The sequence below is a fragment of the Microtus pennsylvanicus genome, chromosome 12 (assembly GCF_037038515.1).
Source record: "Microtus pennsylvanicus isolate mMicPen1 chromosome 12, mMicPen1.hap1, whole genome shotgun sequence".
In the NCBI taxonomy this organism is placed as follows: Eukaryota; Metazoa; Chordata; class Mammalia; order Rodentia; family Cricetidae; genus Microtus; species Microtus pennsylvanicus.
This window is the reverse complement of record NC_134590.1, coordinates 79,608,953-79,623,102: the sequence shown is the minus strand read 5'-3', so window position 1 is coordinate 79,623,102 and position 14,150 is coordinate 79,608,953. Positions and strand designations below refer to the sequence as shown.

At 48.2% G+C, this 14,150-nt stretch overlaps 1 protein-coding gene across 1 annotated transcript in view; it reads left to right on the top strand.

The window, feature by feature from the left end:
- Positions 1–649: 649 nt before the first annotated feature.
- The window catches only part of Slc1a4 (solute carrier family 1 member 4), a 30,399-nt gene continuing 16,898 nt past the window's right edge, over positions 650–14,150 (top strand). The window contains exon 1 of the mRNA XM_075944427.1: positions 650–3,286. Within this exon, the coding sequence (XP_075800542.1) occupies positions 2,760–3,286 (527 nt within the window). The 5' untranslated portion in view covers positions 650–2,759. The remainder of the gene's footprint in view (positions 3,287–14,150) is intronic.

Below are 14,150 nucleotides of genomic sequence, written 5' to 3'. Positions count from 1 at the left end.
TCGGAGTCCTGCGCTCTCCTAGAATTTCGGTTCTAAGGGTGGCAGAGGCAGGAGGGTAATTGGGAGCTTGATGACTTCTAGCCTAGTCAAGCGATCACTGGCCCTGGGTTCAGGAAGAGACCCTGCCCTAAAGGAATAGTGGAGCATACACAAAGCCCTGGGTGCAGCCAAGTCAGGTGGCACACACCTATGACTCCAGCATTTGTGTGCTGGAGTCAGGAGGATTAGGAATTCAAGGTCATCTTTAGCTACCTAGAGAGTTCAAGACAACCCAAAACAACAACAACGACAACAAAATCTCAAAATTTCAAAAGCCTTGCTAAGGGGGTTGGAGAAACAGCTCTGTGAGTAGGAGTTCAGATCCCAGCACCTGCTCAAAGAACTGGATGTGGCCATGCACTCCTGTAACCCCAAGGCTGTGGTGCAGAGACAGGAGGATTCCTGTGACTTATTGATCTCCAGCCTGGCTCTAGGTTCAGTGAGAGGCCCTGTTTTAAAGGAATAAGGTAAAGAATAATAGAACGAGAAACCTGGCACCCTCCTCTGGCCTCCACAAAGGGACACACATACACACCAGAAAATAAACACATAAAATAGTCATTGTTTAATGCCTAGATTTAGAAGAATGGAAATAAACAAGGTGCATGTTTTTGGAAAGCAGAGGCAGGGAGGCTGAGTTCAAGGGCTGCTTGGGTTACATGGAAATAATCTGCCAAAAAATTAATAAGGAATCATCGGGAGTGGAAGAGAGAAAGGACCCGGTAAACGTTACAAAAGGAGTGTCCTTGGGTCTTGACAGCTGACCAGTGAGAGAAGACTGCAATTTGTGTTCACAGAGGCAGATCATGATGACGGTGGTAACAGAAACGGGTGAGCAGGCTGGAGGGAGGCGATCATAACTCAGTTCTGAGTGTGCCGAGTTGAGACGCTGCAGGATGTCTGGGTGGAGGTGTAAATCGGACAGCTGGAAACCCACTTACAGAGCGTGACTTCAGTCTTTGCATAACAGTTACAAAGGGAGGAAGAGATACGTGGAAGTAAAGAGTATGGGCCTGTAGAAATTACTCAACCTTGCACACTGAGAGATAAATCATGTTCTGGGGAACGAGATAAAAACCTGTACAGGTCCTCATCTATTGTGCACACTATCCTCCCTCCAATCAGCCTCTGCTTCAACAAGCTCTACCTGACAGCTAAAGGCCTTCAAGTAGGGAGCTTTTCGCTTCCTCAAAAATTGGACAACGTCTTAAAGTTCCTCACGAGGTCATCTTGATTTGCACACAGGTATCCGTTATGACATGCTTTAAGGATTACTTTTCTGCACACTGTTTTCATCTTTAAGTTAGCTACACCTAAGACTTTCTCAGGCATCTGGGCGGGGGTAGGATAAGCTATACATTAAATTAAATAAATAAGTTATACATTAAATGACTGCAGCAGTTCCCCTTCTATCTGCTGTGGTCAAGATAGTAAATAAAAAATAGCAAATAAATTTATTCTTAAAAAATATCCTGCCAGGCTATGGTGGCGCATGCCTTTAATCCCAGCACTGGGGAGGCAGAGGCAGGCAGATCTCTGTGAGTCAGAGGCCAGCCTGGTCTACAAGAGCTAGTTCCAGGACAGCCTCATAAGCTACAGAAAAACCCTGTCTCGAAAAAAAAATCCATTGACTGTAACTACATGAAACCGTTTTTCAGACTGGCCAAACACCTGGTTGTGCTGTTGTCATGCCAGCACATCTGGGAGGAGATAGTTAAAATTCGGTGACCTGTGTTTCTGCTGAGGTTATGTGGCAGAGACGCAACCGAAAGTGGTGGCGTCAGAGCTGTTTCTCTGAGTTTTGCATCTTACACCAGGCTGTTGCCCAGAGACCCTAGGAACCTCCCGGAGTGAGCTGGTGCGTGCGATGGCGCAACCTTGACGCTGGAACCCACCGGGAGTCCCCGGCCACCTAGGAGTTAAAAGTTCTGCTAGAGTCCTGTGCGTGCACGCGATGAGACTTTCTCATCCACCCACTCCTTTGTGTCTGCACCGAAGCAAGTTTCACCTCACGGAAGCACACAGGACCCTTGGAAGGAAGGATTTCACGCAGGAGGGAGAGTGGATGGTCCCTGGCACAAAGCGGAGGGCGGGCACTCTCGTCCACCGACCGGGGTGAAAACACCGCGGCGTTCCATGCACACCGCGAGGCCCGGAAGGTAGGCAGCGTGGAGAAGCCCTGGAGGGTGTCTCTTGAGCCGCACCTCCGCCTACACTGGGAGCCGCTTCCGTTATCCAGGACGGGAAGCGACCGAGCGACAGGATTGGCCGACAGCCGCACGCCCCGCGGCCTCGGGAGAGCCCCGCCTGCCTGTCTCACTCCCCTGGCGGTGCCTCTAGGAGGGCGGGGTCTGGGAAAGTCGGGGGCCCCGAGTCTCAGGGCTCTGATTGGTCGTAATTTCGGGGGCGGGGCGATATGGGCGGGGCCGGAGCTCCTTCCTAGGCTGCAGCCTCCGGCGCGCCTCCAGCGTTGCATCATCTCCAGCCAGCAGCAGGTCTGAAAGAAGGCTGGGCGCGGCGCGGTGGGCTCTGCCTCGGTTTCAGCCCACAGCCCACCTCTCTCCTCACCTTTCTAGAAATTGTTCCTGTAGGGACTCACAGAGTTACGGAGCCGCAGCTGGCGCAGGCCCCTGTCTCTGCCTGATCCATTCATTGGAAGCCGATCTTTTCTCCGAGTCCAAGTTTCTTGCGTGCTGCAGCTTGGAGCGGCGGGCAGCGACATGGAGAAGAGCAGCGAGACCAACGGCTACCTCGACAGCACCCAGGCAGAGCCTGCAGCCGGGCCCCGCACGCCCGAGCCGGCGACTGGCAAAACGCGACGGTGCGCTGGCTTTTTTCGGCGCCAGGCGCTGGTGCTGCTCACTGTGTCGGGGGTGTTGGTGGGCGCTGGCATGGGCGCGGCGCTGCGCGGGCTGCAGCTCACCCCCACTCAGATCACCTACCTGGCCTTCCCTGGCGAGATGCTACTCCGCATGCTGCGCATGATCATCCTGCCGCTGGTGGTTTGCAGTCTGGTGTCGGGCGCCGCCTCCCTGGATGCCAGCTCCCTTGGACGTCTGGGCGGCATCGCGGTGGCTTACTTCGGCCTCACCACGCTGAGCGCCTCTGCACTCGCGGTCGCCTTGGCGTTCATCATCAAGCCAGGGGCGGGCGCGCAGACCCTACAGTCCAGCAGCCTGGGACTGGATGACTCGGGGTCTCCTCCGGTCTCCAAAGAGACGGTGGACTCTTTCCTCGACTTACTCAGGTAATGCTCTCCGCCACGTACACTCACATCACCTAGAGTTAATTCAGCTACTGCTGTCCTTTAACGTAAAATATCAAAATTGCCCCCCCCCCCGGGCTGCATGCTAGTCACACCTTTAAAGACTGGAGGCCACAGCTTTTGGCTGGAACCAGTCTTCCGTTAGGTCTACTCTTTAGACATGGGCTGCTCTCACTAATTTTTTTTTTAATTGTACCCATCATGACTCGAAAGTCTTCATTTTTTCTCCCCGACAGTACCTCAAAGCGTCTGGCACATTGAGTGACATTTGCCTGTGGAGCCATTTCAGTCTGAGGCTTCTCTGCCCTTGGTCTGTGAAGGAAGTTGGCAATTTTCTGCAGAATTGTGGATGTGTCCAATAATAATAAACCTGGAGCTAGTTATGTGGGGCCCGTTGCCCAGATACATAACTCTCCCTTCGGCTTGGGACAGGTTGGTGACTCCGTCAGGACAGGTGTCTAACATTGTTTCTTTGTAGGAAGGTGTGAGATCCAGAAGGTTAAGAGTCAAGTCTTCACTTAGCTTTGCTGGGTTTTTTTTGTTTTGTTTCATCCCGAGATGATGTGGTGTCGTTTCCAGAGCTTCACCTCTGCGTTTCTACACTAATCCAAAGTTCACAGATGGGGAAACAGCAGCCTGCAGGCGTTTACTTATCCAACCGGGTCCATTTGAGTGAGGAGTCCAGCTGGCTCCCCTTCCAGATTTTTGAGTTTTAGTGGTATGTTTTGTCTTGAGTCACTGCTGAGGTGGTGAGAACCAGAAAACTCTGGGCCAGCGACTTGCCTTTCCCCTGTTTCCATGTCTTCATCTGGAAAATGTGACAACTGTCTGTCACTTAAGAAAGTGATTGTTCATCTAAAACAAAATTTAAAAGCTTGAGACATGGTGTTGAGAGAAAAAAATCTGATGAGAAGGACCAAAAAATTCTTGCAAACAGAGCAAGTGGAGGTAGCCTACGGGGATGTCAAAGGGATTGGAGCCTTTGGTCCCCGCCAGGCAGCTCGATAGTCTGAGAGTTTTAAGGGTTGAGGGGTAACTACAGTTACTTCTGGGTTAGAGGTTGAGACCTGCTGAAATCCAGAGCCCCTTTGGCTTGTATCAGGGAGGAAAGGCAATTGTGGGGGGGTCCCAGAATTCTTTTTTTTTTAATGATCTGTGGCCCAGGATGTTCATCTGTGCATCTCTTGGTAATTCACAGCGAACCTTCAGAATGTTCTTTCATCTCTGCAAAAGGAACTGACCAGAAATTGGGGCCTCGAGGCATGAAATACACATCATTGCCATCAGAGAAAGGACTTCTAGTGCTTTACTGCTGTGGTTTTAGACCCAAGCCCTTCAGCTCCTGCTTTCTAAGGGGATGGTGACCCAGTGCCATGGCTTAAGGGTCACTAAGGGTCAGTGTAGGTGTAACTTCTCAGTGACAAGGACCACGCCCCGCACAGAGAAGGCGTGGAAGCACTTTCTCTGGCCTGTGAGGGTGGAATAGTATTTTCTAAGACTTCTCCCAACTAGCTCCACTTGATCAGGGCAGGACAGGAGGTACAATCCTGCTTCCAGTCTAGGAAACTGAGCCGAACGTTAGGGATGAGAGGGCTCTCATGGAGACAGAGGCCCATGGAGGACACTCAGGAGGCAGAGGCCAGAGCATCTCCAGCGTTGAGACCAGCCTGGGCTACTAGTGAAATCTTAACCAAGAGAGGGTTATAGTTCTGTGGGAGAGGGCTTGTCTGGCAGGCTGAAGGCCCTGAGTTTGACCCTCCTCACCAGGGATGGGGGCTTAGGAGAACAATGGGTCTTGTGCCCCGTGGTTCCTGGCCATTTATCTTGCTCATTCCCCAAGGCAGAGTGTATGATAATGGTATTACGTGGCTGGTCTAATGCCACTGTCTCACAGATGTTTGCTGTGAGCAAAAGAGGAACTGCCATTCAGCTAGGTCGGTGCCTGTTCCTTCCAACTGGGCCGTTGGATGAAGCACTTGAGTGATGGAACATTTGCTTCTATCTGCTCAGATTTGATTTGATTCCAGTATCTTGACAGGAAACAGGCCCAAACCACCTGGAAGTATTTCCTGGGCTTAGGGAGTCTCCCATTTTTGTTGTTTTGTTTTTGTTTTTAGACAAGATTTCACACGCTGGCCCTGGCTGTCTTGGAACTCACATAGCTCAGGCTGGCCTCAAGCTTGAGAACACGCGCATGCCTGCTATTATCACCAACACCAGCCCCGCCAGTCCCCCATCCCAGCCCTTCCTCAGCTTCCATCCTCATAGGGGGTGCCAAGATCTAAAGGGAGACATCTTTGTTAACCAGCTCTGAGACAATAAACACCAGGGCTAATAAATCCCTAGCAGATATACATACCATGCCTTATCCTGTTCGGGAGTCTTTGAAGTTCCCACAGACTTAGTAAAGAAGTTTTGAACTTAAATAAAAGGAAATCCTTCTGAAGCAGCAGCAAGGAGCAAAAGTTCACGATTTCATATTCTTATAGAGAACGGGGAAATGCGTATACCACCCTTGACAATAGATCAGAAGGACAGACAGCGCCAGGTGTATACAGAAAAAACGTTTTTGAAGTTTTTCCGCACGGTGCTTGTGGGTCTTTGGCACCCCAGCTGAGCTCTCCATTACCAGTCCAGACGTGCCTCACACCTGGTTTCCTGTTTAAGTGAGATATCCAGAGATTCGTACTGTTCTGTGAAGACCTGTCCATTCGCTCTGCCCAGGTTTGGCCAGGGTGACTGACTCTCTGGATTGAATGGTACACTCAGCATTTTTGTGTTTGCATTTTGGCCCATAGTGAGACATACTTTTTATAGTACGGCATGTAATATATATATATATATATATATATATATATATATATATATATATACTCCCCAGATGCACGTACACAAATCACAGCAAGTTTACAGTAAACACTGTTTTCAGTGTGGTACTTGATCCCTTCTAAAATGCTGCCAATAAATTGATTTTTGTGGCCAACTCATGCGTGAGACACTTTGGTCTAATGCCTGAACGGTGTTCTGCAACTCAAGGCAAATTGGGATCAAACAACAGAAAGAAGAGAGAGATGGAAAGCTAGGTAAGATGAAGAGTCCCAGGGTTAGCAACACAGCTGGGCACGGTGGTGCACGCCTGTAACTCCAGCTGTTGAAAGTAGAGACAGGACGATCGGCTACATAAAACTGCATTTCAAAACAAAAACAAAAAAACCTATGCTCAGGGAGATCTAGTGCATCTAGAGGTGAGTCCAGAAAGACTGTTTGGTATTTCAGATTCTGGGTCTCAGAACTGCATGTGTGTGCTGCCCAGCGGGGACATACACTAGTCATGTGTAGTTACTTAATGAAATTAGGGCCAGGGAGGTAGCTCAGTTGGTAGAGAGCTTGCCTAGAATTCTAGCATGAAGCCTGGGTTTGACCCCAGCACTGCATAAAGGTAGCATTTGCTTGTGATCCTTGCACTTGGGAGGAGCAAAAGTTCTAGGCCATCCTTAGTGGCATAGTCAAGGCTAGCCTACAATACATGAGATCCTGTCTCAAAATAGAATAATAAATTTACAAGTAAGTAAAATTCCATTCCCTCGGTTGCATTGTTAACTGATTATCAATGTCCAGTCTAGGTGTTTTCGGGTTATTGGCCTCTTATTTGAGGAATTAAAATAAAGGGTTATGCTGACCTACAAAGTAGTAAGGAAACTTTATTTGAAAGCCAATTAGAAAGAAAACAGCAGGCCACATGAGTGAGGTTACTCAAGGGCCCCGGTTACAGTTTGAGACTGCCTTTGGTGGGATTCAAGAGAAAGAAGAGGGGCCTGAAAAATAGCTCAGTAGGTCAAAGCACATACTGAACTCTTGAAGAGTACCAATTTTGGTTCCCGGTAGTCATATCGTAGCCTCCAGCCATCCGAAACTCCTGGTTTAGGGGATCCAATACCCTCTTCTCACCTCTTCAGGCACACATACACACATGCACATAAAATATATTAATAAATCAAATAGAGAAAGAAGAGTTTGGCTGCTAAGGGGCATAGCATGGGTGGCTGTTTTAACTGACAGTCTTGATTGACATTAATGGATGGCACTTGGGGCTGTTATGAATAACACAATGTAAACCTTTGTTCCCTGTGCATATTTTCTATAATGTATCTAACTGTAATCATATGCATTCCCAATTAAGCACAGGTATAAGACAGTAAGTAGTTTTCCTTCCTAACAATTCATGCAAAGGACACGGTTTGACCTATGCTCATTCACACAAACTAGTTCTGGAGAGACTGGCTCTCCTACCCTCTTACAGGAGGTATTGAAAATACGTTTGAATAGAACCTGTTTGTGTTTGATGTTCATTGAGGGGAGGAGAAACTTAGTCCATTGTTTGTGGTGGCATGTGATATAGCTTGATGCCGGTGGAGAAGGACTTAGGTTGCTAACATTGCCAGGTGCATTGTTCAGAGGCGTGTGTGTACACAGGATATGTAGGTAAAGGGCCTGGGTTGTCAAGCGTATTATTAGATGGAAGTATGCATAGCCCAAATTGAGCGGAGTCCCAGCCTGCAAAGCTATGCTTGCCTGCTTCCGGAAGTTTCCAGTAGCCACAGTCACCATTGGGCAATACTCAAACGAATACTCCTACTGGTCAGGGCTGGTCCAGGTAAAGCCACAAAGGGAAGGAGATCAACTTCATGACTCTGGGCCCTGGGAAGGTGAAAAGTCACCGTCAGAATCCTTTGCCGCTCGCTCGGTGTTGAAAGCCCACGAAGTGGAGAGAGCGCCTACAGACGAAGCTTTGAAGGAATGAAACTGCTTGCCTGACAAACCGCTGTTCCTGGAGTCCAGGAGTGTGGGCTGAGATGAGTATCTGTGCTTTCCCGCTGCAGTCCCCGGGAGCCAGCCAGAGGGAGGCCCTCCAACCCCTGGTGCCTAACAGCCAGGGCCCAGAGTGAAAGAAGTAGGTTTTAGGTGAGCGCTGTGAGGGTTAATCTTGCTGTCGACTTAAACAGATTGAGGAGAACCTAGGAAATGGGGAAGGCACGCTCCTAAACGTGGCTGTAAGGGAGTTTCCGGGGGTGGTGGGTCGTGAGGTTTCTGATGTAAGGAGTGGATAATTCACCGATGGACTCGAAATCTGAATGGGCTGTCAGGGGGCGGTGGGACTGGAAGAGCCTGGCAGCGGAAGGAGCTCCCAGAAGTCAGTATTCTTCGGGGCCGGTCTTGCCTAGCTCCGGAGCTCTTCCTCTGCTTCCTGTCTGCTGGGATGTGAGTTGCTCCACCGTGCCTTTCCTGCTGTGAAACACCGAACCTTAGGAAACCTTGGAGGCAGTAAATAATTCCTCCCTTCAAGTTGTTCTCTCGTGGCGTGTAGACACTGCTTCGACGAAGCTAGCTCGCGCGTGCACACACGCGCACACACCCACACACCCAAGGGCTTGAGATCTGTTACTGAGAATTTGGCCATCCTGTGTCTCGTCAGCGTGCTTCTTCAGTATGGATTTGCTTTGACTCCTTTTGCCCAGGACCGTGCTGCTGAGATGCTCTGTGTTATGTTTATCAGCTGGGTTCTTTTACTGGCAGCTAGTGCTCGGCTGTATTGATCTACCACATCTGCTCTCTCATCTGTGACGGACAAGGTGCTGGGGCTCTTAGCAGCGATGCTGTCATGCGCACAGGTCCTCCCGCGGATACATATTTCCCCTTCTCTTGGACAGAGACCCAGGCATACAGTGCTGAGTCATGCTGAATGTATTTGAACTGCCAAAATACACTGAGTTCTTTTGACCTTTACCCTTTTTTCTTTTTGGAGGGGCAGCAAGGGGTGGAGGGGGGGGTCAGGAGTTCTTTTGCCTGTATTATATCTATATCTTAGGAAGCATTTGCATGGCAAATTATTCCCTGTAGGAGGGAAAGATTTTCCTAGTTAGGGTTTCTATTGCTGTGATAAAACACTATGACCCAAGCAACTTGGGGAGGAAAGGGTTTATTTAGTTTATACTTCAAATCACTGTTCCTCGTTGAAGGAAGTCAGGACAGGGACTCAAGCAGTGCAGGAGCCTGGGGGCAGGAGCTGCTGCAGAGGCCATGCAGTACTTTCCTGGACCACTAGCCCAGGACTGACACCACCCACAGTGGGCTGGGCCCTTCCCCATCGTCCGACACTAATTAAGAAAATGCCCTACGGCAGGATTTTAGGGAGGCAGGTTTTTTTTTTCTCTCAACTGAGGTTTCCTCCCTTCCAATGACTCTAGCTCATTGGTTCTCAACCTTCCTAATGCTGAGACCCTTTAATACAGTTCCTCATGGTGTAATGACCCCCCCAACCATGAAATTATTTTTATTGCCGCTCCATAACTGTAATCTTGCTACTGTTGTGAATCAAAACGTACATACCTGTGGTTTCCAATGGTCTTAGGTGACCCCTGTGACCCCTGTGAAAGGGCTAGCTTGTGTCAAGTTGACATACAACTAGTCAAGTCCGAAGGTGGAGGTTTTCTGGCTTGGCAGTCTCCACAACTTCCTTGTCCTCACAGAAAGAGAACTCTCTGGCCAGCTGGGTCTGGGAACTGAGAATTGGCAAGTAGTTGGTAAAGACAGGGAAGGCTGGCATGGGCTCTCGCTGCCCCTGAGGAGACTAGCAAACAGAAGCCAGACCTAGCCACAGGATGCAGATGCGACAGGAAGTTGGTTTGTAAGGGAAAGACGGTAAATGCATTGCTGTTCACAGATATACCAGATACTAACCAATATAAGTTGCTAGTTTATCTTTCAAAATAAGGGGGGAGGGATGTAACCCAGGCCGGTCTTAAACTCACGATATAACCGTGACGACTTCGAGCTTCCTATCCTCCTGCCTACACCTCCCAAGGGCTTGGGTTCTAGGTATGTGCCCAGTTTAAGTGCTGCTGGGGACCAAATCCAGCTCATCTATGCTATCAACTGAGCTACACCCTCAGTCCACATCTGCTTGTTTAAAGAAAATATGCCCAAGGTGGGAATTTATCACAGTTCTCAACAATTAATTCAGCCAGGAATCACCATTGTTCTGCTCTCATGTAGGCGTATACTTGCTGGTTGTCCTTAAGGATACAGAAAGCGATTCAGGCTTCGTAAACCAGGAGTTGTGGGGAGGCTGTAAATGCTGGCTGCCCTCTGGAAGCACAGTGAGCGTTCTAAAGAAGTTTGGGGTTGGTTTTCATCTCATGTATACATTTGTCGCTATCTAGTACCACATAACAAATGGTCTTCAATCTAGCAGCTTAAACCCCATCCAGATATCATCCCAGAGACCTGTGAGGCAACAATCTTGGCATTCCGCCTCCTTCTGTTAGAGGACTCCAGTCCAGGCATCAGCCAGGCCCGGGCTCTCACTGAAGGCTCATCTCGGGGAGACCTACTCTGGAGGATGTTGGCAGAACTTAGCTCTTTGAGGTTTGGATTTAGAGCCATGGTTCCTACTTGGCTGTTGGCTGGAAGCCACCCTCAGTTCCTCGCCAGGTGGGGCTTTCCAGAAGAGCTGCTTCCTGTAGCCAAGTGCGTGAGCTCAGACGGCTGGCAGGAGAGCGTGCTATCAGGATGGGAAGCTCCCGTGTTAGGTAACCAAACGGTGGAAGGAATGTCCTATCGCTTTTGGAGCAGTGTACCAATTACAAGGAAGTCATCCACCCCATCACACAAGGAAAGGGGATTATGCAAAACCGAATACCAAAAAGTTTTCTTAGATTTCCCACCACAGGGTTATAACCACACCATCCTGGGTCAGCACCCCAGTGCTGTCTGTTTGTGTGTTTGCTTCTTGTCCTGTTGCTGTGATAAAAAAAAAAAAAAAAAAAACACCCTAACAGAAGCGACTTACGGGAGACAAGGTTTATTTGGCTTCTAGTTCAAGGTAGAGTCCACCAAGGTGGGAAGAGCCTGAAGCAGCCGGGCACATTGCCTCCACATCAGAAAACAGAATAGTGAACGTGTGTGCTGAGCTCACGCTCTCTTTCTAGTCAATCCAGGACCCCATGGGAATGGCTCTACCCATTTTCAGGCTGTGTCTTCCTGCCTCAATTAACCCAGTTAAGATAATCCCTGAAAGGAATGCCCTTTCTCCCACATGCTGCTAGATGCTGCCAAGTTGATAATGAACTCACCATCTCACCTCAACAACAGGATGCCTTAGGATTTCTGTTGCTTTGAAGAGATTATCTTGGGGCTGGCTTACAGTTCAGAGGTTTAGTCCATTATCATCACAGCAGGAAACACGGCAGCATGCAGGCAGACGTGGTGCTGGAGAAGGAGCTGGGAGTTCTACATCTTGATCTGCAGGCAGCAAAAGGAGACTGTGTGTCGCACTGGGCATAGCTTGAGCATATAAGACCTCAGAGCCCTGGCTGGCTTTTGGGACCCTATTCCTCATACTGTGTTGCCTTGCCCAGTCTTAATGCATGGACAGGTGCTTAGCCTTACTGCAACTTAATATGCCATGCTTTGTTGATATCCATGGGAAACCTGCCTCTTTCTGAACAGAAACGAAGGAGGAGTGGATTGGGTCAGGGGCAGAGGGAAGGGAGGGGAACTGTGGTCAAGATGTAAAATAAATTAATTAATTTAATTAAAAAAAAGATCTCAAAGCCCACCTCCACAGTGATGCACTTCTTCCAATAAGGCCACACCTTCTATAGTGCCACTCCCTGTGGGCTAAGCCTGAGAGCATGGGGGCCCTTCCTACTCACACCACAAGAGTCCGAACTGGTGGGAAAGCCCAGCATCAGCATCTGTGTAATGATGACCCTGAGCCTTTCATCCTTCCAGACTTCCCGTTCCTGCTGGAAGTACACAGCTGGAGTGTGGTAGCATGTAAATCAGCACCAGCATCCTCCACAGAGCCTGGCTCCAAAGGGGATACTCCCAGCACATGGGACGCAGAAGCACGTGAATCTCCGGGGGTTCAAAGCCAGCTTAGTCCATATAGTGAGATGTCTTTAAAAAAAAGAAAAAGACATCAATAAAAATTATTTTGAACTTAGTTCTTTTAAAAACTCATTTATGCTCTTAACCACTAAGAACCACTCTCCAGACACCCAGAAATGCAGGGCTGGAGAAATGGTGAGTGGTTAGAGTGAGCCCTGCATATCATGGGGAACGAGAGTTTGGCTCTCAGCACCCATGGAACAAACCAGGCACCCACGTGTGCCTTTAACCCCGGCTCTGAGGAGGAGAAGGGATAGGATTGCTGGGATTCGGGGATTTGATTTGATTGAGTGAGAAACCTCTTCTTACAGAAATGAGGTTGCGAATGATTGAGGAGGACACCTGACTTCAGCCTCTGGCGTCAGCATGTGTGACCATAGTGTACGTTCGCACACGCATGCCAAGTGAACATATACACAGACACAAATAAGTAAACGAGTCTTTTAAAAAACACGTAAATTCTATAAATCAGAGGTTGGACCCTTCTTTCTGATTAGAATCACTGCTAACCATCTTACCAAAAGCAATCTACAGATTCAGTGCAATGCCCAGCAAAATTCTTCACAGACCTCGAAAAGAACGGTACTCAACTTCATATGGGAAAGCAAAAAACCCAGGATAGCCAAAACAATCCTGGACAATAAAAGAACTTCTGTAAGCATCACAATCCCTGACTTCAAACTCTACTACAGAGCTACAGTACTAAAAGCAGTGTGGTATTGGCATAAAAACAGACAAGAGGACCAATGGAGCTAAATCAAAGACCCGGATATTAATCCACACACCTACGAACACCTGATTTTTGAAAAAGAAGCAAAAATTATAAAATGTTAAAAAGAAAGCATATATAACAAGTGGTGCTGGCCTAACTGGATATCAACATGTAGAAGAATGAAAATAGACCCATATCTATCACCATGCACAAAACTCAAGTCCAAATGGATCAAAGACCTCAGCATAAATCCAGCCACACTGAACCTTAAGGAAGAGAAAGTGGGAAGTACACTTGAACACATTAGCACAGAAGACCACTTCCTAAATATAACCCCAATAGTACAGAGAGAAACAATTAATAAATGGGACCTCCTGAAACTGAAAAGCTTTTGTAAAGCAAAGGACATGGTCAACGAGACAAAACGGCAGCCTACAGAATGGGAAAAGATCTTCACCAACCCCACATCAGACAGAGGTCTGATCTCCAAAATTACAAAGAACTCAAGAAATTAGACATCAAAAGAACAAATAATCCAATTTAAAAATGGAGTACAGGGGCTGGAGAGATGGCTCAGTGGTTAAGAGCATTGCCTGCTCTTCCAAAGGTCCTGAGTTCAATTCCCAGCAACCACATGGTGGCTCACAACCATCTGTAATGAGGTCTGGTGCCCTCTCCTGGCCTGCAGGGATACACACAGACAGAACATTGTATATATACACAATAAATAAATAAATATTAAAAAAATGGAGTACAGATCTAAACAGAGAACTCTCAACAGAGGAATCTAAGATGGCTGAAAGACATTTAAGGAAACGCTCAACATCCTTAGTCATCAGAGAAATGCAAATCAAAACAACTCTGTGATTCCATCTTACACCTGTAAGAACGGCCAAGATCAAAAACACTGATGACAACTTATGCTGGAGAGTTTGTGGAGTAAAGGGAACACGTCTGCATTGCTGGTGGGAGTGCAAGCTGGTACAACCCTTTTGGATATCAGTATGACAATTTCTCAGAAAATTAGGAACCAACCTTCCTCAAGACCCAGCAATACCACTTTTGGGTATATATCCAAAGGATGCTCAATCGTGCCACGAGGACATGTGCTCAACTATGTTCATAGCAGCATTGTTTGTCATAGCCAGAACCTGGAAACAACCTAAATGCCCCTCAACTGAA